At 39.2% G+C, this 21,334-nt stretch overlaps 1 protein-coding gene across 1 annotated transcript in view; it reads left to right on the plus strand.

Annotated features, from left to right (window-relative positions):
- Nucleotides 1-2,727: 2,727 nt before the first annotated feature.
- LOC119878702 (FERM domain-containing protein 3-like) overlaps nt 2,728-21,334 on the plus strand; it is a gene marked incomplete at its 3' end in the record, with an annotated part of 37,235 nt that continues 18,628 nt past the window's right edge. Inside the window, exons 1-2 of the mRNA XM_038589289.1 lie at nt 2,728-2,757; nt 3,621-3,663. Coding sequence (XP_038445217.1) covers nt 2,728-2,757; nt 3,621-3,663 — 73 coding nt within the window. The remainder of the gene's footprint in view (nt 2,758-3,620; nt 3,664-21,334) is intronic.

A 21,334-nucleotide genomic window follows, 5' to 3' on the forward strand; every position in this document is an offset into this window, starting at 1 on the left:
TGTATTCTTTGAAAATATAGGGTAGTGTTTGTACTTTTTACTTAAAAAAGAAAACACATTAATTCGATGATACCATAGTTCAGAGGTTCCCAAACTTTGTTGATTTATGGCTCTCTTAGTATCTTAGTAATGATTTCATGGTGCCCTAGGTCAAAAGTATTTATTTCATAGTGCCCTCTGTAATAAGAGTTAGAGACAACAAACTTGGTATTTATATCCTAACACCTTGGGGCCATTTAGAACATGACCTACATGAAAATAGTATTTCCAGTTCATTCTTAACCACCATTACCCAGGAACAGGATGTGTCCCCTGTTGGCTGCCCCCTGGCTTCCTCAGAATCTGGGACCAGATCAAATACTTCCATACTCATTACCTCTCATGCCTCTTTTAGCATAGTACTTGCTTTTTATCACAGCAATCACCAGCAACTCAGAATTGCAAAAAGTATGACATAAAAAGGAATATAGCATGATCTGATATTGGAGCTGGGAACTTCCTTGAGCTTATAGTTTGCACGGTGGATATCTGAAAGATGTCTAGAATGACTCCTTTTCCCTGGGGCACGTCAGTGCATGATTTGGGAACTGTGGCCATAGTTATAAATTTTGCAGTTCACTTTTTTCATCATGCAGTGTGCTTTAGAGGTCTAATAACATTACACATCAAGATCTACCTCCTATAATACACTGAAGAATCATCAAGAACATAAACAGATTATAGGTTATTTACCATTTTCCTGATGATGGCCATTAATATTCTAATATTTTATAATTTAATATAATCTTGCAATGAGGATCCTTGTTATGTTCCTCTGTGTTCATATGGGCAAATTAGGAAATAAGGGGATTGTTGGGCCATAGGTCAGTCAGATTTTTAAATTTTAATAAAAATTAAAATTAAGTTCATGAACTGAGCTTGACCCTCTCTGAAGAAATGATTTCCTATAATCCCTTGAAACATGACTATTGCTAGCCTATTTTTCTTAGGGCTTTATACCCCATGACTATCTCACTGCAGAAGAATAGTTGTCCTGGGGAAAAGTATGTAGTGGTCACACTATAGACATAAGTAATTAAGATGCACAAGGTTTGAGAGGCAAGGGTAGGGTGTGAATAGGCTGAGAGGATGAGGAAGGTCAGAATCCATCAGAAACTGTATTTCATAGGATAATGAGGAGGCCAGTTCATTTAAAATAAATAATTTATTTAGGGCACAGATGGTAAGATACCTTGCAGGCATCCCTTACATGTTCCCTATCCCTCCATGGCAGATATTGCCATTCCATCGTGGTACTCATTCTCACTGAGACTTGGATCCTTCTTTGCAGCCCTGGGAGATTGGCACTAACTTGTATGGGCATATCAAATGAAATGTACTTGTCCTCCATGTAAGCAGAGATGAGGAGGAGAGGCAGGTCGCAGTTAGGCAGAGAAGGGCTAAGGAGTTCAAAGGATGCCAAGCAAGGGGAATTCAGAAAATGTATTTCAGACTTTATTGGCCAAATGACTAGTGATTTTTCTCTGTGAGACAGTAGCAGTAGATACTGATCTCAGTAGGTATTTTTTCTTGCCTTAGTTCTAAATTATCTTATTTATTTCTAGAACATAATCATCTGATGCCCCTTTTATTATTCTCCTCCATGGGATGTGGTCTGCTAATGAAACCATACTTATTAACTAACAAAAGCATCAGCAAACAAGGACTTATTGATATTTTTCATGTGCCAGGCACTGTTTAAGTGTCTCACGTTTAGTATTTACTAACTTTTAAAATCCTTGCAATAACCCTGTGAAGTAGGTATGATTGCTATTCCCATATGATAGTTGTGGAAATTGAGAGTGAGGTTAAACATTTTGTACACGGTTATACAGGTAGTAAGTAGTCCAATCGAGAAATTTCCCCACTATTAAATGATAACTGTGTGAATGCCAAACATCACTTTTGACTAGAAGGAGATAACCAAAAGTAGAATGGTGGTTTCCAAGGGCCTGGAGAAAGGGGGCTGCAGAGTGACTGTTTATTAGGACTTGAGTTTCTGTTTTACAAGGTGAAAGTGCTCTGGAGATGGATGGTGGTGATGATTGTGCACTGTTTTGAATACATTTAATACTACTGAACTACGCACTTAAAAATGATTAGGATGGTGAATATGATGTATATGTTATCACAATTTAAAAAAAATGAAAAGAGGAGAAAAACAGGGTTCTCAAAATAAACAGACATAATTTTGATCAGAATCAAAGAAACTTGCTATTCAGTTTGTGTAATACATTAGAAGTGAATGTGTGGTTTTCTGTCAAACTCTTCCTGATGTTGACATAGTGAAAAGACCTTTCTTCTAATTTTTGAAGACTGCAGAGATCTTACCCCCTGGATTGGAAACTATTGATTTGGCCACTCAATTTATCTACTCCTGGGGAAAGAAGGAATGTTTATCAAGAGTAGTGTGTTTTAGAGCAGACCTTCTGGGGAGGCAGCATGGCCAAGGCGAAGGGCCTGTGCTCTGGAATCCCACTGTGCACTGGTTTTATCATTTATTCTCTAGGTGACCTCAGGCCAGTTGTCTAATGTCCCAAGCCTCCTGATTTCTCATCTGCAAGTGGGGTGGTAGTGCTGGCCCTGGCATTTAGGAGGCACTCAGCATATGCTAGCTCTTACTAGATTTTATGGTTATGCATTTATATCAAAAGGTAGGGGTGTTACAGAACTCTGAGGCTTAACTGGATGACACAAGGGTGTAAGCCTCCACTGATGGTAAGTGTCCTCCTTTCCTCTCTAGTATCAAGTGTGATGAGTGCCTGGCAAGTGAGGGTTCTCTAACCTCCTGATGGATACCAATGGCACTCCTATTGTCTTTATAAACTGTGGATGTATAGAGTGATGCTTCCTGGCATGCCCTAAGTGGCTTCAGGGACATCATGGTTAGGGATATCAAAAGCTACCTGGCTCTTAGCATGTAGAGTGAACTGGCTGCTGGGATCAGCATGGTATCTGCTTCAAATGCTTGTCACTAAATGCCATTCTGAGCTACTGAGGTCGTTGGGCTTCTTTGTTTTGTGATACAGCTAGTGTTTCTTCTGGATGATCTCAGGCCTCTGAAGTGATATATTTAAAGTCATTTGTTCCTCCCTACTGTAAGGAAGAATTGCCTCTGTATGATTGGGCTAAGGCTCACTTGTCCCACTGTTCACAACAGAGGCTACCTGGCAGGGAAATAGGGTACTGTAGCTGTCTTGGACTGTGGCTCTTTGAGGTCATGGACATCAAAGTCCTTAGCCATCTGTGGCTTGCCCAGAGCAATGGAACCCCATCACCTAGGATCCACTAGAGCCACGAGAATATCCAGTTGAAGTGTATGTTCTCTCCCTAGTTCTTCTCTCTTAGTATGACTCAAATACTACTCATAGTGTTAATTCTCTGTAATTTATACCCTTGCCTGTTGTATTTTTATTATGGAATCATTTGTGTTGATCTGAAGAAGGTGGAACCTTGAGGAATATCTATGGGAACCAAGACTGTGCTTTGGAAAAAGATTGTATTGAATTTCTTTTAGTTATTAAGTATGCATCGTATGGTTCAGCCATTTGACCCATAATCTCTGCTTTTTTTCTCCCTAGCACTGGCTTGAACCTAACAAGTCCATCTCCAAGCAAATGAAATGTAAGTGTCAATCTCTGGTTTCACTTTTGCTGTGAAATGTCCAAAGATAGGTTCTGTTTCTCGACAAAGTTTCTGCTGCCAGGGAAGAAATGGCAGGAGTTGAAGATCTGTGGGTGGGGGCCTCTCTCTCCCATTGGAGAGAGAGTGAGTGAGTTCTCTTATTTGCTAGCCTTTGCCTTCCTTGCAGTTACTATTACCATCACCCTACCTTCATATTTCAAATTTGAACAGGATTATTGGAATTAGGTTGAGGATCTGTTAAACATAACCACAAGGTGCCAGGTGCCTTTGGATTGTGGGAATTGCTAGTAAGTGGTTGAGGGTGGGAGGTGCAGTTTTAAGGGGATGAGAAAAGTTAGGTGTATTTTGAAACTAGATTCTTGCCGCTGACTTTACTGAAGATTGTATTATTCTTTTCTACTCTTCAAACTCCCTACAATAATTTCTTCCCCCAAGTAATTGCTTTCAAGCCCTCCTGTTCTGAACTGCTTTTTTTTTTATTATTTTTTTTTTTTAATTGATGAACTCTTAGGGAAGTTGCCTTGGGAAACATCTTTCTAGAACATCTGGTCATCCACTTTGGGTGTTGTGAGGAGGGTGTTGTGATTGGATCCAGGATGATATGGTGTTTTGTCTTGGTAATCTGTGCAAGGCTGTAGTCAGCCTGCTTTTATTTATGATTTGGAGGAGGGCTTCTGAAATGCACTTCAGAAATTCATTGCCTGCCCTGAAATCCATTTATCCCTCCATGTCAACTTTCCCAGGGCTCTGAAATATAGGAGATAAATCAGTTTCTCATCGGAAATCAGTTTAGCACATATTATGTCACTTACCATTATTCAAGGGATTCCTTCCTTTTTCAAATATAAAGAAATTATTTTGGGCAGGGCTTTTAAGTCGGAGAAGGCAGAAACTGAATGCCGATGGCAAACTAGCAACCAATACATCTATTCCTTAACCTTCTTTTTTTCCCCCTCTTGTTCCCTCCCTCTTATCTCTTCTTCTCTTTGTTCCTTTCCATTCCTTTTCCTTCCCTGACCCATCTCTCAGAAGCAAACTCTGTCTGATTAGTGCAGGAAAGACAGCCAGGTCGTTCTGGGGAAGGCTGATACCCATGGCTGCTGGGAGCCATGGCTGTTGAAGGAACTGGCAGGAAAGTTGAAACAGGAAGCAGCAGGGGTCATGCGAAGTCCAGAGAGGTCAGTCTGTTGTGGTGAAGCTGGAATAGAATTGGGACAAAAATCTAAAAAGAAATAGCAGGACAGAAGTATCTGGAAGCTCTATATAGAATGATATGCAGGATAATAAGAATGAATTAGTATGTCTAAAGATATTGCTGGGGCACCTGGGTGGCTAAGTCAATTAAATCTCTCTCTCTCTCTTTAAAGATTTTATTTATTTATTCATGAAAGACACAGAGAGAGAGGCAGAGATACAGGTAGAGGGAGAAGCAGGCTCCTCCCAGGAAGCCTGATGCAGGACGTGATCCCAGGACCCTGGGATCCCAACCTGAACTGAAGGCAGATGCTCAACCACTGAGCCACCCAGGTGCCCTGTGTCTAACTCTTGATTTCTGCTCAGATCATGATCTGAGCTCCTTACTCAGTGGGAAATCTGCTTGAGATTCTCTCTCTTCCTCTGCTCCTCCCCTTAGTTGCATACATGTGCATGTGCATACACACACTCTGTCTCTAAAATAAATAAGTGAAAAAAATCTTTAAAAAATTGCTGATGCCTAGCTTTTATCCTTAGCTACTAAGTTTTGATATTTTTGTTTATGTGTTTTAAAATGTTTAGACAATTTTCCAGTAAGCTTATTTATAGTAAATGGTCCTTTGATTTTGGTTCTTAAATGTCACACGATATTTTCCTTAGGCTATACACACTTTTAAAATATAAATTTATCCCTTAGATGTATTTCAGCACTTAATGGAAGACAAAACTTTTAATTTGTGAGGAATTTGCTGCTTATGAGCTTTGTCCCCATGCGAAGTAAATCTGAACAACCAACTGAAAATTTATAAGGTTTGGTAAAAATGTTTTAAAGATTGACATTTGAATGGTAGCCAATATCAATCTAATGACAAATGAAATCTGAATCTGGAAAGAAGAACTATGTAAAATTCCATTTCTATACCGGACTGGTATACTTATTGGTTCTAGGAACTGGTAAAGGTCTTATCCATCACCCAGTCTTCTGTTATATTTTTGAGGGCATAACTGAACAAGAAATCATGTAATTTTCTAAGGGTCACAGATCTAATTTTGTTGATGACGGTGTCTTTTAGTATCAAGAATTTCTGTGTATGTATATATACATATATATATGTACCTATATAAATACAAATATGTGTATGTATATATATGTATGTACATATATGTATCTATATCTATATATCTCCCAGAAATATTAACTTTACTGTAAATTAGAACAAATTTTAAACTAAGATTTGTGTATTATTAACCTAGAGAAACTGGGTTCAACTCCTGGGACTCATCCATGAATCTATCAAAATTATATAGTTGCAGAACTCCAGGCAAGTTTATTCATGGGTATGTGTATACCTTTAATTCTTTGATTGCCTTTGAGTATCCAATGAGGGCAAAATTTCTTGGAAGAATGGTTTGATGGCAGACTTTCAGGCAGTATTATTTCTTAATAGTATTTTTAAAGACAGTTTATTTTCATTTTACTTGCTATTTAAAATTTTCCCTTTTAATGAGATATAATTGTCATGTAGCATTGTAGAAGTTTAAGATCTATAACATAATGATTTAATATATGTGTCTATTGCAAAATGATTACCACAGTAAGATTATTTAACATCCATTACCTCACATAGACATTCATACCTCATGTATTAAAACAGGTTTTATTTTTTTTTAAAATTTTTATTTATTTATGATAGTCACACAGAGAGAGAGAGAGAGGCAGAGACATAGGCAGAAGGAGAAGCAGGCTCCATGCCCGGGAGCCCGACGTGGGATTCGATCCCGGGTCTCCAGGATCGCGCCCTGGGCCAAAGGCAGGCGCCAAACCGCTGCGCCACCCAGGGATCCCTTAAAACAGGTTTTAAATGACGTCCATAAGTTTTCTTAGTTCGGAAGAATTTAAAATGAAAACCCAAACTATTTCTTTTCTCTTCCACTTATATCCCCAAGCTCACTCCACAAAGAAATAACTTAACAATATTTTACATATCCTTCTGAGATTTCTTATGTATATATGTAAGCTTCCCCATCATATATAAGATCCTTTATAAACAAAACTGAATCAATCTCTCTATATTATTTTATATCTTACTATTTTAAATAGCTTTAGAGATTTTAAAAATATCAATATTGGTATCATTTTAAAAATGCCTTTCTGGGGATGCCTGGGTGTCTCAGTGGTTGGGCTCCTGCCTTTGGCTCAGGTCATGATCCCAGGATCCAGGATCAAGTCCCACATCAAGCTCCCTGCAAGGAGCCTGCTTCTCCCCCTGCCTGTGTCTCTGCCTCTCTCTCAGTCTGTGTCTCTCATGAATAAATAAATAAATCTTTAAAAAATGCCTTTCTGATAATTACATGAATATAGAACAGACATCAAAGTATTTTCTAATAATTTGCTATTATGCATTATGCTGTAATAAACATGCTTGTATATATTTTCTTGCATGTTTGCAAGTACATATATACTAGAAATTCCTTTTAGAAGTGAAATTGTTGGATGAAAAGGTATATATTTTACCTTTCTTAGTGATAAATATCCATTTAAAGACCTTAGAGTAATTTACTCCCAGTAATATTATGTGAGAGTGTTTGTTTCCCCCAAATCTTGTTGAAAATAGATAGAATCACACTTATTTTTATGATGACTTCAAATTTATTAAGGAAGAAATATTTAATTGAAAGAATAATTAATTGGACAGTTCCTTAATTTGGTATACATTCTATTTTATTTTTTAAAAGATTTTGTTTATCTAGAGAGAGTGCATGTGAATGGGGGAGGGGCAGAGGGCGAGGGAAAAAGAATCTCAAGCAGACTCCCTGATAAGCATGGAACCCAGTGTGGGGCTCAGTTTCACAACCCCAACATCATGACCTGAGCCAAAATCAAGAATCGAATGCTTAGCCAACTGAGCTACCTATGTGCCCCAGGGTGTACATTTTAAAGCTGAAAAACTTCTTAAACCAAGGTCTTATTTCTCCTCTGAACTTAAATTTTATTCTGTAAGTGAACATGTAGTAAAATTGACATTATTTTGGTGTATAGTTCTGTAAATTTTAACATATAGTTTTGTATAACCTCCAGTAGAATCAGGGTAGAGAATAGATCCATCACCTCAAAAACCTCCCTTTGTGCTCCATTTTGTAGTCATGAACCTCCACCCCTAAGCACCAGCAGCCCTTGATTTGTTCTGTCAGTATAGTTTGTGTTCCTTTGAGATTGTCAGATAAATGTAATCATGTAGCATGTAATCATTTGAGATCAGCTTTAATCAGCTCTAATAGCTCTGAGATTCAGCCAAGCTGCTATGTTTGTCAGTACATGATACAGAAAATTATTAAATAATAAAAGTTGGTCTTTGAAAATATCAAGAAAGTGATGAACCTCTAGTAAGACTGATAAAGAAAAAAGAAGACACAAATTACCAATATCAGGAATAAAAGAGGCTATCACTACAGGCCCCACAGAACAACTCTGAATATGTAAGCTTGACAGCTTAGATGAAATGGGCTCATTCCTCAAACACCATGAATTACCAAAACTCACACGATATGAAATACATAACTTGAGTAGTTCTATGATTATCAAAGAAAAGAGGATAAATTTCCAGATAAGAAAATCTCCAGCCCATGATAGCAACATACTGTTGCTATGTTGCTGCCAGAGCCCCCTTTGCCTTAACTAGGAGCTTCTCCTGGAGCTTTCCCCATCCATAGTGATGCCTTTCCAGTATCTCTGAGTTCTGTCCAGGGGATACCAGAGGGGAAAAATGTGGAGATTTCAACACCAGTTCAGTGATCTTGTGAATTATTGACCTTTCCCACTCTGCCTGCTATTATTTACTGTCCAGGTTTTATGCATTCAGTGGGAAAGGTGGGGTGAGTACAATTAGTCAGTACTTCCTGGAATTGGAAACTTTGAATCAAGCTTTTTATCATTTCTTGTCAACTAGGTCAAAATGGAAGTAGGCTACATGATTTGGGCAGTGTTGAGGGAAATGTCTTCCTCATTGCCCTATTCCATCATTGTGTGTCCATTGTGAAATGAAATGACCTTTGATCTTTTCCTTTTCAGAGTATTTAGATAGAAGGTTGTCTACAAACAAAGTATTAAATGAAGTGGCGTATTTTGGATGTTTGATTTTCAGAATTTGTTTTCCAAGTAGGAATAGTGAGTGTTCTCACTTATAACCTATAGCTTTTAGCTTCATTCCCATAACTGTGGAATGTAGCTTAGTGTGTATACATGAGTGGCATGCATCAAAAGAACAAAACTTTCATGTCTTGCAGGATCTATGTAGTCAAGAGATTTTTAAAAAGTTACACATTATGACTCAGATGTGCATAAGTGTGACATTTATTTCCCCATGACTGAATTCAGTTTTCAGTGAGCCTCTTTCCTCTGGGGGCAAAAAGTTCAATCTTGCCATTTCAGGGTAACTCAAGATCTGCCAGTTTAGAATTTCATCTCTTTCAGGAAATTACTCAGTGAATTAATTATTTAATCATAATCACTTCAAAGTGCATACTTCTATATTGGGGTATTTTTTCCCATACCAATAGCTTTTCCTTTTTCTCCATTCCCAGATTGGCATCATGAGGCAGGGGATGCTTATGTATCAGCATGGCAGCAAGGATGACATCTCTCTTGTGCTCAGTCCTTTGAATCTTCCCCTGGCCTGTCTTAGGTGATTTGGCTTTTGGTTGCTGACATCTTTCTTCACTGCATCCTCTCTGAATGTAACTGGTCCCACTTGGCTTTTCTCAGTCTACATTGGCCATGTGCTGTTGAGACTGCTGCCCCGGATCATGGTCTTGTCCTGCAAGTCTACAGACTGTGCCCTCTGGTGATCCCCATTCCAGGTGTCTTTCACTCGTTGGCTCTCAGCAATTCTGTATTTACCACTGGGACAGGTGGATGTTACTCAGCCTCTTCTGTGCAGTGCTTCACTTTAGCCTCAGGAAAACTTATGTCCCCTATATAAGGCTCCTTCTCTGCTTAAAAGTAGTATGGGGCCATTTCTTCAGTGCTCTCCAAAGTCATAACAGAACACTTCCCCAAACTCCTACGGGATTTATTTGTCTTGTTTTTATGCTTCACCCTGTTTAGCCAAGCTAGGGTGTTGAGGGGTGGTGGATGCCTTCTCATAGTGGCAGATAGCATTTTAAATGTGGTTTTGTCCTCTCTGGATCTCTCCAAGCTCTCTACTTGCCTTCCTTCTCCACCCTCTCCCTACAATTAATAATGGCTTTTATCCTTGGATGCAGGATTAATATACTAAAACAATACTTATATACAAGCAGCAGCTATTTCTGAAATGTAATGGGAAAAAGGGCTATTACCTACACAATAGCAATCACAAGGAAAAACCTAAATTTCTCATAAACATAACAAGAAATATGCAAAATCTAAATAAGTAAAACTATGAAATTTTACTGTGGAGTTACTGTAGACAAAAAAAGGAGTTCAATAAATGGAGACTTCTTATGTTTTCCATTTGATATTGTTAAAGTCAGTTCTTTGCAAATTAGTATATACATTCAAATAATTTTCAAATCAAAATGTCAGTGAGATTCTTTATGGCATTTAACAAACTGATTCTAAGGCTCATTTGTAAAAGAAAATGCTCCAGAAAAGCCAGTAAATCTGTGAAAAAAGAACAATGATAGGATAGGATTCTTCTTTTATTAGGTAGCAAATCAAGGCATATGAGCTATAATAGTCGAATCCTCATGGTAGACACAAATAGTAATTAAGATAGACATAGGAATAGGAAAAGAAACAAAGCCCCAATCTCAAATTGGCCCATTATTTGTGAGGATATGGGTTATGATGAAGATTGTATTTCATATCAGAAATAGAAAGATTATTCAAGCCATGATTTTTTTTGGACTGCTTTTCCACTTGGAAAAAGAAAAAAAAAAAAAAGCTAAAGACTACCTCACAGCATATATGCAGTTAATTCCAGATGTATTCAAAAGCCCAATATATTTAATAACATATAGAAGTTTTAGGTAAAAATTTAGGACTATTTTTTATAATTATGGAGTCAAACAGGGCTTTCTAAGGAAAATAGAAACAAATAACAAAGCAAAATGCTGACAAATTTGTGTAAAAATTAAACTCATGTACAAGAATATTTGCTCACTACCCAGAGTAGATTTTCAGTAAATATTTGTTGAATGAATGAGTATAAGACAAATTATAAATAAATTAAAACAAAGTAAATAATGGGAGAACATTTGCCAAATACATAACAAGTACTAAATATGCAGAATATATAAAGTGTGATGGTATAAACCCGAAGATTAACAACTCAATAAAAAATGTGAAAAGACCCATAGAAGGAATAAAAATAAATGGCCAATAAACTCATGAACAGATGCTCAATATCATTAGCAACAAGGAAAATGTAAATTAAAACAAGGTGTTTTTGTTACACTGAGAAAATGGTTAATACTGATAATATCCAGTTGATGAGGATGAGAGTTACACCTCCAGCGGGGGGCATATAAACTGGTAAAACCATTTAGGAGGGAAATCTGGCCATATCTTTCTAAATTAAAAATGTATGTGTTTCTTCACATGCTAAGGACAATTTGTGCTTGCATTTTTGTTGAAGTGCTCAAAAAGTAGCTGGAAGGTAATATAAAAATTTGGATGATTTGATTACATTTTTGTTGTTGAATTTAAATTTTCTCTAAAGGTATCAGCCATCACTCATTTGGACTCAGCTAATTAGTTTTAAGTTTTTCTCCATGTAGAATAAACTACCTCCTATATGAGATTCTTGAATTTTAATTTTGCAGTGTGCAATGATATGCTTCATGAGTTAGTTTAGAATGGTTAACAGTATTCAACATCAGAATTTATGAGATGAATGAATTCAGAGAAAGTGTCTAGGATATTTAAAGTATAAATCAGAAATAAAAGTATAGATGTGTTTTTAAAAAAACCTATGTCTCTTGATCTAACAAGCTCATCTCTATGAATCTATCGAAAGTGAAATTTATCCAAGCCCAGGTATATATTATGCAAGGTATATATATTGCAGCATTGCTTATAGCACTGAGAATTGTAAGAAATAAAAAGCCTGTAATTTTGACAAGGCTAAATAAATTATGTGGAATACATACAGTCATTAAAAGGAACAAGACAGGGCAGCCCAGGTGGCTCAGCGGTTTAGTGCCACCTTCAGCCCAGGGCCTGATCCTGGAGACCTGGGATCGAGTCCAACGTCGGGCTCCCTGCGTGGAGCCTGCTTCTCCCTCTGCCTGTGTCTCTGCCTCTCTCTTTCTTTCTGTGTCTCTCATGAATAAATAAATAAAATATTAAAAGAAATAAAAAAATAAGGGATCCCTGGGTGGCTCAGCGGTTTTAGCGCCTGCCTTCGGCCCAGGGCATGATCCTGGAGTCCCGGGATCAAGTCCCACTTTGGGCTCCCTGCATGGATCCTGCTTCTCCTTCTGCCTGTGTCTCTGCCTCTCTCTCTCTCCCTCTGTGTCTCTCATGAATAAATAAATAAAATCTTAAAAAAAATAAAAGGAACAAGGCAGACTTATAGTATTGATATCGAAAGATTTATTAGATATATCTTAGAGTTAAGAAAGCAAGTAAAAATTCCACATGTAGGATGATCTATCATCTATATACCTAACATCTATCTATCATCTATCTATCTATCTATCTATCTATCTATCTATCTATCTGAAAATAAACAGATTATTTGAGATGAACATGTAAGTGCAGAGAAGGGCCACAAAGGTGTATACTAACTACTTACCTCAGGGGAAGAGAGTAGGGTAGAGGGAGATGAGGACACACATTATATTTAATATAGTATATGGTTGTATTTTATTATATAGTTATTCTCATTAGGAAGATCTGAGTAAAATATATTTTCCTAGATCACTTGGTAATAAAGAGAAAACAAAAAGAGAAAGAGTTTTATGTAAACATTGAGAAAGAGAGGGAGAGAGAAAGTAGGGGAGAGAGGAAGGGAGAAATCAAAGTGCATTATAGATTAAGAAGGTACATCCAGGTAAGGGCCACCTGGATGGCTTAGTGTCTTGTATCTGCCATTGGCTCTGGTCGTGAACCTGGGTCCTGGGATCAAGTCCTGCATTGGGCTCCCTGCAGGGACCCTGCCTCTCCCTCTTGCCTGTGTCTCTGCCTCTCTCTGTGTGTCTCTCATGAATAAATAAATAAAATCTTTTTAAAAAGAATGTACTATAAAAATACAGACTTAGATGAAAGAAGACCCACTTCCAGAGAGGTTCTCTGCTTAATCCTGGCTGGGACCTGATTAGCCCAGCAGGGAAGTTAAGATCACCTTCTTGCTCTATTTATCAGATACTGTGCTGTTGCCAAGCGCCCTGAAGGGATAGGGGTGCTTGAAAATGACTTCTGCGTGCAAATCAGGGTAGAGAGGACCCCCATCTTCTGCATAATACCTGGTGCGACTGGGCCCTAGAGCACTGTTGAGTCAGGTTGCTGGCTGGTGTCTGTAGTGCTCCCTCGCTGAAGTTACAATGGCTCTGCCTGGTTATTGTCACATTCTTTAGCCTTCCAGCACCCCTTGAGGCTAATTTAATGAACAGTTCCCCTTGCTGCTAAATAATTTCATCAGTGGAGAACACATCTTCTTCTGTAGCATACTGAGAGAATACCAGGAGCCTAGATTTTGCTCTGGTGTAAGGAACAGAAGGAGAAAAACCATGGGTCCCATGCCTATTCATGAGGCCAGTTTGGATGTCTGCCTTCCACCACTTTTGTTCTTCCAAGGACTCCTCTTGCTGAGTAATTAACTTCCTCAAGGGCTGCCATAACAAAACTACCCGCATTGGTTGGCTTAGAACAACAGAAATCTATTCTCTCACTGTTGTAGAGACTAGAAGTCTGAGCTCAAGGTATCAGCAGGGCCATGCTCCCTCTGAAAGCTCTTGGGGAAAATCTTTCCTCGCCTCTTCCAGCTTTTGATGGTTGCTGGCTGTCCTTGGCATACCTTCCTTGGCTTGTAGATATTTCATTCCAATCCCTGTCTTCCTCTTCACATCACCTTCTCTCTGCAATTCTCTGTCTCTATGTCCAAGTCTCTCTTTCCTTTCTTTTAGAAACATACCAGTTATCGGCTGTAGGGCTCACCCTAACCCCGTATGATTTCATGTTAATTACATCTGCAAAGACCTTATTTCCAAATAGGGTGACATTCTGATGTTCTAGATGGGCAGGAATTTCCAGGTAACGCTGCCCAGCCCACTATACCAAGTGGCCTCCACTCAGATCTCCCACATGTTTTAATATTTCTATTTATTATTTTGGTTACTTTCATGCTCTTGCTTTGTGGCTCGTTTCTTCATTTTGTGTGTGTGTTCTTTTTCTGTGGAACTTGATCATATGCTTCTGATAGTAAAGCTTCACATATTTTACTTCTCAAAATACCCATAGTGATAGTAACCCCATCTCTGACCTCTTGGGGCAACCTATCCCATTGGCCTCATTCATATACTTGTCTAGTCCTATCTCCAGTGTTTAGTTTGGAAAATTTCTTCACCTGATCCATGCATATAATCAATTTACAATCAATGCTTGTAGACTAGAATCAAAATACTCTTTTAGGGAGCAGGTAAAAGATGTTTAACCACCATGTTCTTTAAAAGCAAATCAAAACACACACCTGAACAAAACCCATTGCATAGATCAAGTAACTGTATGTCCCCATTTTTGTGGTTTAGTTTTGGCTGGTTTTGTTCTTTCTAGTTTTCTTCATTCCATTGTTTCTATACAGTTTTGGAAGCTAGCTCTTATTACTGTATGCAGAGCAACTATTTTTCTTCCAGGTACAAATGTTTCATCGAAGATTTCTGTATTTGAACCTTGTATCAGAAAGTTCATGCTGTTTGGGCCGATAAATGGTTTTTAGTGTTGCATTCTTTTGTTTTTGTTTTTTTTTCCAATATGGAAAAAAATAATGGTAACAATAGGTAATGACAAAAAAACTCTTTATGGTGTGCAATTTTAAATGGCATGCAGAGTTGATAAGCCACAGATTCATAATTTTTTTTAACCTTATCCTTATGTTATGGTTGGTAGCGACACTTAGGCCATTTTGAGTGGGTACAGTGGTGGGTTCTTGGGCTTTATGGAGAACCCAGAATTCTTCCTTGTTAGAAGGAGGGAATTTAATGGGGTATCGAAGAAACCAGAAGGAAAAGAGCATCTCCCATATGTCACTGGGGTGTACTTCCAGGGGCTTCCCTTCAGGAGCACCCATGTTTTTTCATGATGGACTGCATGATTCAAAACTACAGCTTGTATTGGTAGTCTAAATGTCTGAATGAGAACCCTGATGTACCAAGAGATTCCATACTTGGTGTAGGAGTACTAGAGGTGATTCAAACATGGGTCAAGTGGGCAGTTTTATTCATGTTTCCCTTTGGTTGGAAACCCTTTATAATGCCTCATTTTGGATGCGATTTTATAGTGTAAAGTTTTAGGGTGAAGTTACATAAGTAATTGAATTTGGCTGTTATAATTATCATTATTACTAGTTGAGTCACACCTACCAACATGACTCCTGAGGGTGTAGTATAACATCCGCAGCAAGCAAGCACCTGGATCTCCTGCCTTCAATTTCATGTATTTTTGTTTAACTCATCTTTCTTTCTTTCTTTCGTTTTCTTTCTTCTTTCTTTCTTTCTTCCTTCGTTCTTTCTTTCTTTCCTTTCTCTTCCTTTTTCCTTTCCTTTCCTTTCCTTTCCTTCCTTTCCTTGCCTTTCCTTTCTTTCCTTTCCTTTCCTCTTTTCCTTTCCTTTCCTTTCCTTTCCTTTCCTTCCTTTCCTAAAATTCTTGAGTCATTACCCTATACTCAGGGAGCAAAGTGAGAAACCAAAAGATTCATTCTGACTTGCTTTATGGAGATACTTGCTTTATTGTGGTGTCTAGAACGGAACCCTCAATGTCTCTGGGGTCTGCTCATATAGGGCTAGGTCAAGTTTAAGGGCTCCCCTTCATCCGCATTAAGTTCTTTTTTGCCCTCTAGAGTAGTAACAACTCTTAGGTCTCAGGCAGTCTTCTGAGTGCCTTATGTCCTTAACTCATTTCATTCTTATCATGAGCTCTGTATCTGGGATATATGAACTATGGCCCCTGGCCCAAAAGCAGCCTGCCATCGCTTTTTTGTAAGGCTAATAGGCTAGAAGTAGGTGTCCTAGTTTTAAATGGATAGGGGAAAAAAGCAAAACACAAGACTTTGTGACCTGTGATGATGACATGAAATGAGACTTCAGTGTCCTATTTGGAACACAGCCATGCCTATTGGTCTATGCCTTGTCTGTGGTTGTTTTTGCACCATACCTGCTAAGTGTAGTAGTGGAGGCAGAGACCTTGAGGCCTGCAAAATCAAAAGTGTTTACTCTCTGGCCCCTTACAGAGAAAGTTCGCTGATCTCTAGGCAATTGGTTCCATTATTATCTTCATTTTACAAAGGGGGAAATGGAAGCTGAATGGTTTCAGTTTGGTCAGAGCAATTTGTCCAAATGCTGAACTTGGGTTAGAAATGTTGGATCCCGGGATCCCTGGGTGGTGCAGCAGTTTAGCGCCTGCCTTTGGCCCAGGGCGTGATCCTGGAGACCCGGGATCGAATCCCACATCAGGCTCCGGGTGCATGGAGCCTGCTTCTCCCTCTGCCTGTGTCTCTGCCTCTCTCTCTCTCTCTGTGTGTGACTATCATTAAAAAAAAAAAAAAAAAAAAAGAAATGTTGGATCCCAAAGTCCTTATTAGAGCTTCTCCTGAACAGCACAGGCAGCCAGAAGATTCCCAGAACAAGTGTTTGTGAGGTAAAAACTTGGAGATCTGGGATCCCCTACATGCATGTGGGTGGGTGGGTGTGCCTGTGTGTATGATTCCAACCCAAGAGAACTGTAGCAGGAGGAGGATGAATTAAATACAATGAAAAAACCCTTTCTGCTTTGGAAGTAGAGGCAACACAGTGCCAGTAGCATCTTGGAGGGTGCTGGTTGTCATTTCAGTAGACGAGTGATGGAGGGATTATCACTCTTGATGATGATGATAGTAACAGTTGTTGCTGAATGATCATAATCATTTCCAACAAGAATAGAGCAATCCTTATGAGAGGAGTTCTCCGGCTGGCTCATTAAAACATATCCTAAGAGTTATAGTTTGTTGAATGAGTGAGTAATGCTCTGCCCTTTTGGTACCCAAGTGTCATTTTGCGCATGTGCAGAATGTGCTCCTGAGTGGTTTTATCTTGGAAGAAGCAGCACCAGTGAAAAACATTGGTGTCACTATGCATGCTGCATAGTGGGTTGTATGAACAAAGTGAGGTGTGCCCCTTGGTTTTCACTGTGAAGCCTCCACCCCACTCCCCAAAAGACATGGGAGGGACACTGTTCATTTGTTTAGGAATCAAAAAATGGTATCTTTTGTGCTACAAAGGTGAGGAACCCTGATGACTGCTTGGGGCCCTTTGGAGAATAAGCCTCATATTTGCAGGAGAGTTGAGGTCTTCCTGGAAACCACAAGCTCCTTGCTATGTTTCTCCCAAGTCTTAAAATCTGACAAAAGGATCATCCCCCCGCCTCCATGGACTCCTAGAGGAAGGAGGCACAGGAGAGACATAGTTCAGGTCGAGGCACTAGTTTAACATCTGCTGAAGTCACTGTCTCTAAGCTTCAGTTGGGGTTTAAAGGAATTTGGGAAGGGGTGCCTGAGTGGGCAGCTCAGTCAATTAAGCATCTGACTCTTGGATTCAGCTCAGGTCATGATCTGAGGGACCTGGGATTGAGCCCCATGTTGGGCTCTGCAGTCACAGCTTCAGATTTTTTCTATGACCCTCCAACCCTGCTCACATACTCTCATAGATAAATAGGTAAATAAATAAATAAACAAATAAATAAATAAATAAAATCTTTTAAAAATAAAAAAAAATAATGTAGGAGTTTTCGTAGCTGTTAGCCTGAGTGTACCTGATAAAGATCATGCGTTTACATGTATATTCCTGAAGGTATGTTTTTTGTTTTCCTATAGCTCTGTGTGATAACTGGAGGAAGACTCCTGCCTTTTATGAAAGGCTGCTAAGTGATGTTTCTCTCTGAAAAAAGCCCCCAAAACTTTATTTTTGTTTTGTTTTGTTTTGTTTTTGTTTTGCAAAGATTTGAGAATGGTCATTGGTTAAAACTAGAAAGCCGTCTTCTTTGTTTTTACCCAGGACCCTACTCAGCTAATCATCAAGTGTCCCCAACCCCATTTCTGGGCAGAATCTCAAAATGGAGATGAGAAAATCTGTCTCTGCTTTGTAAATGGCTGTTCCTCTCCCCATGTTCTGTTAACCAACTAGCAAAATGATAATACCCCAGGATCTGCCCATGCAGAAAGGGGCCACTCAGCTGCCCTGTGGAGACCCTCTGCCTCCCCAGCCCTTGTATGGCAGGTAATAGACGTCTGCAAGGGAGGGACCTGCTGTTCTCAGCAGAGTTACATGCTCTAAGCATTTTTAAACTGGAGTTCTGCCTTTTTTCCCCTTCCTCTGCTCCTCAGTAGTATTCTTGTTCTTAGCACTTACATAGCTGAGTAAATATTTCTCTACTGACTTCAATTCAGTCTTCTCCATCTCCTCCCATTTCCAACTCCCCATCTCCTTCTCTTTCCAGTAGGAGTAGGATAAACATCCCAACAAAACAAAAGCTTCAATTTAGGGCAGTGTGCCGTGTGCACTTGCCAAGAGCCTGTGCAAACACCTGTGGAAGAAAGATGTGGTCCCTAGTGTTGTCCCCTCTTCCAGAAGAGGGAAGAGAGACTTTGGGTGGCTTGTTCAAGGTCACTGTTGGATGTTCCCCTCAAAATATAGAGACTCATCCCCTGGGGATTTGGGGTTGCTACCATGCCATTTGTCCCCATCATTGATGCCAAAGCCTTAGTACCATGGCAAAAATGGGCTACGATGTCTTCCCCCATGGGGTGACCATGCTGTCTGGTCTAATGAAGACACACAGAGGCTGTTCACGATGACACTGTGGTGTAGGGTCCCAGTGTAGGGCGTGGGCTCCATGTGCTTCCTATTCCACAGGTAGCTCTTTCATCAGATGTTTCTAGCTACTGATTGTGCACCAAATAGTTGACACATGTAAGAGTAAAATCCTTTACTTCATCCCCTTTCCCCTGTAGCTTAAGAGTAAGAAGACCTGAAGTTGGAATGGCAGAGACCCGTAGTCTCTTGGAGAAGGAGATGGGCTCATCTCCATGAGGAGATTCCCCACACGTCCCAGCCAGCTGCCAGGTTGACCCTGGGAAGGTCCTTTTTGTGTATGAATCCAGGTTCATTTGCCCAATGCACAACAAAGCCAATCCCTAGCACATCAAAAATGCAGCAAGGAAAGGATTTAAGAGGCAGCCAAACAGGGAGACAAGAAGGCAAGCTGCATACATGCCTCCCCAAAGTGGAAGACTCAGGAATGCTTAAAGGCAAAGGATCAAGGATCTGGGTAGAGGGCAGAAGAGCTATGTGACTTCAGAATTAGATAATAAGTAGGGGAGGGTTGTACTTTTTTTTTTTTTTTTTTTTTTACCTGCTTACATCATCAGTGGCATCCATAGTATGACTGAAGGGTTGAGTTTTAGGCTGTTCCGTGTCAAAAGTTCATCCGTTGGACTCAAGTGCATGCTCAAAGAGGTGGCCAGTGGTCCTGACCATCTCTGGCTCGTTTCTTGGTGAAGCCTTGCGTCTCTGCAAAACAACTAAATCAACATTTTGTTATCACGGTGTCTAGGAATGTCATCTATGGAAACATGGCTGCAGGCTGTATTCTGAGAACAAAAGGATTTGGGTAAAAAGTTAGAGTTGCACTTAGGAGTCCCATTAACTCTGGTTATCTGTTTCACTTTTTTAGGCAGTTACCCAGTTGGTATGGGTGCATGCCAGTGCCCCAAAGCTGGACTTTTGACCCCAAACCAGTGCCAACACGTTTGGTGGTGACTTTCCCCATATCTTCTGTTTAATGACTTAACATTTTAAACTATATTTTTTCCCTTCTTTGGTTTTCTAGAAGGTAGTAAAGAAAATTGCACCTCACTTGCATGGATTTGGTTATAGTGGTGAGGAGAAAGGGGAACAGAGGTGGGAGTGGTCTTTTTTTACCCCTCAAAATCTTTCTGCTTTGTTCTTGACTGTAGCATTTATGACCTTCTAAATGTCCTATATATTTCATTTGTTAATTTTGATTTTATACCAGTTTATTCCACTAGAATGTCTTCCAAGAAGACACAGTTTTTATCTTTTTATAGCTGCTATTTGTCCATCTAAACTTGTACCTAGTATCTAGAAGGTACTCAATAAGTATTTGTTGATTGAATTAATACTCCTTCTAGAAATAGCTATTCTAACCACCTCCAGAGTTCCTGGATTTGTTTCACATGTTGAAGGACAGAAGTTGAAGATATAGGACCAGAGGCTTTCAAAATCTAAATCAAAAGAATTGCCAGTCATTCAGACTGTGGACCTTCTAGACCAGTGTTCTGATGGGATGAATGTGATGGCAGGACATGGTTTTTCTCTTTGGTTTCTCTGCCTCAAAACTTGGGTTTAATCATAAATTCAGTTAGATAGGATACATCTTTTATTAGTCATTAGCTCTAGGGATAAAAAATTTGTACAAGATATATGGCTCCATACTCTCATAAGTCTGCTCATCCATAACTAGATCAACATTTTTTGGGGGGGAATCATTTATCTTTTCAGACTGTTCCAACTCTGTCAAGAAACATTCCTTAACTTTACTATTTACTTTGTTTTTTCTTTATTTTTATTTTTTACTTTTTTTTTTTTTTTTTTTTTTTTTACTATTTACTTTGTAATATAATTTTGTATCCAGAATCTTAAGAGAGTTTCTCAAGGAGGAGCCCACTGCCACATTGGCTTCTTCAGGCTTGGGCTGTGAGGTTGAGCTTCTGGTCAGCGCAGGTCTTGGTGTTGCACGTGATTTACTATGTCATGGTCATGTGTTCCTTGTAACTTGCAGAAAACTCTTTTTTTATTGATGACATGGGGTCAATGATCCTGGGTCAATATGAGTAAAAGACACAGTAGGGGTGTATATGATGGTAAAGGAAAATGGATAGAAAATTTCAGACTTGAAGTGTCTCTAAGTTTTTTTCTGTTGCCTGCTCTCATCCCTTCTCTGATAATGGATCTAGTGGTGAGTGTACTCCTAGTACCTTATTAATTTCTTCTATGATCACATCCTAGAAAATGGAAGGAGATGTCAGATGTGACTTTCTGTGTCACAGCATATAGGAAAAGCATATAGCATAGGCATATGCTAAGCAACAGCATATATGAAAAGGATTAAAAGCGTTGGCCTATTATAAACTCTCAGCTTTGAGATGAGGCTCTTGAGGGGGAGCGACAGTTATGTCCACAACAAGGCTGGTGATGATCTCTTCAC

This window comes from Canis lupus, unplaced genomic scaffold (assembly GCF_011100685.1).
Source record: "Canis lupus familiaris isolate Mischka breed German Shepherd unplaced genomic scaffold, alternate assembly UU_Cfam_GSD_1.0 chrUn_S1841H2038, whole genome shotgun sequence".
In the NCBI taxonomy this organism is placed as follows: domain Eukaryota; kingdom Metazoa; phylum Chordata; class Mammalia; order Carnivora; family Canidae; genus Canis; species Canis lupus.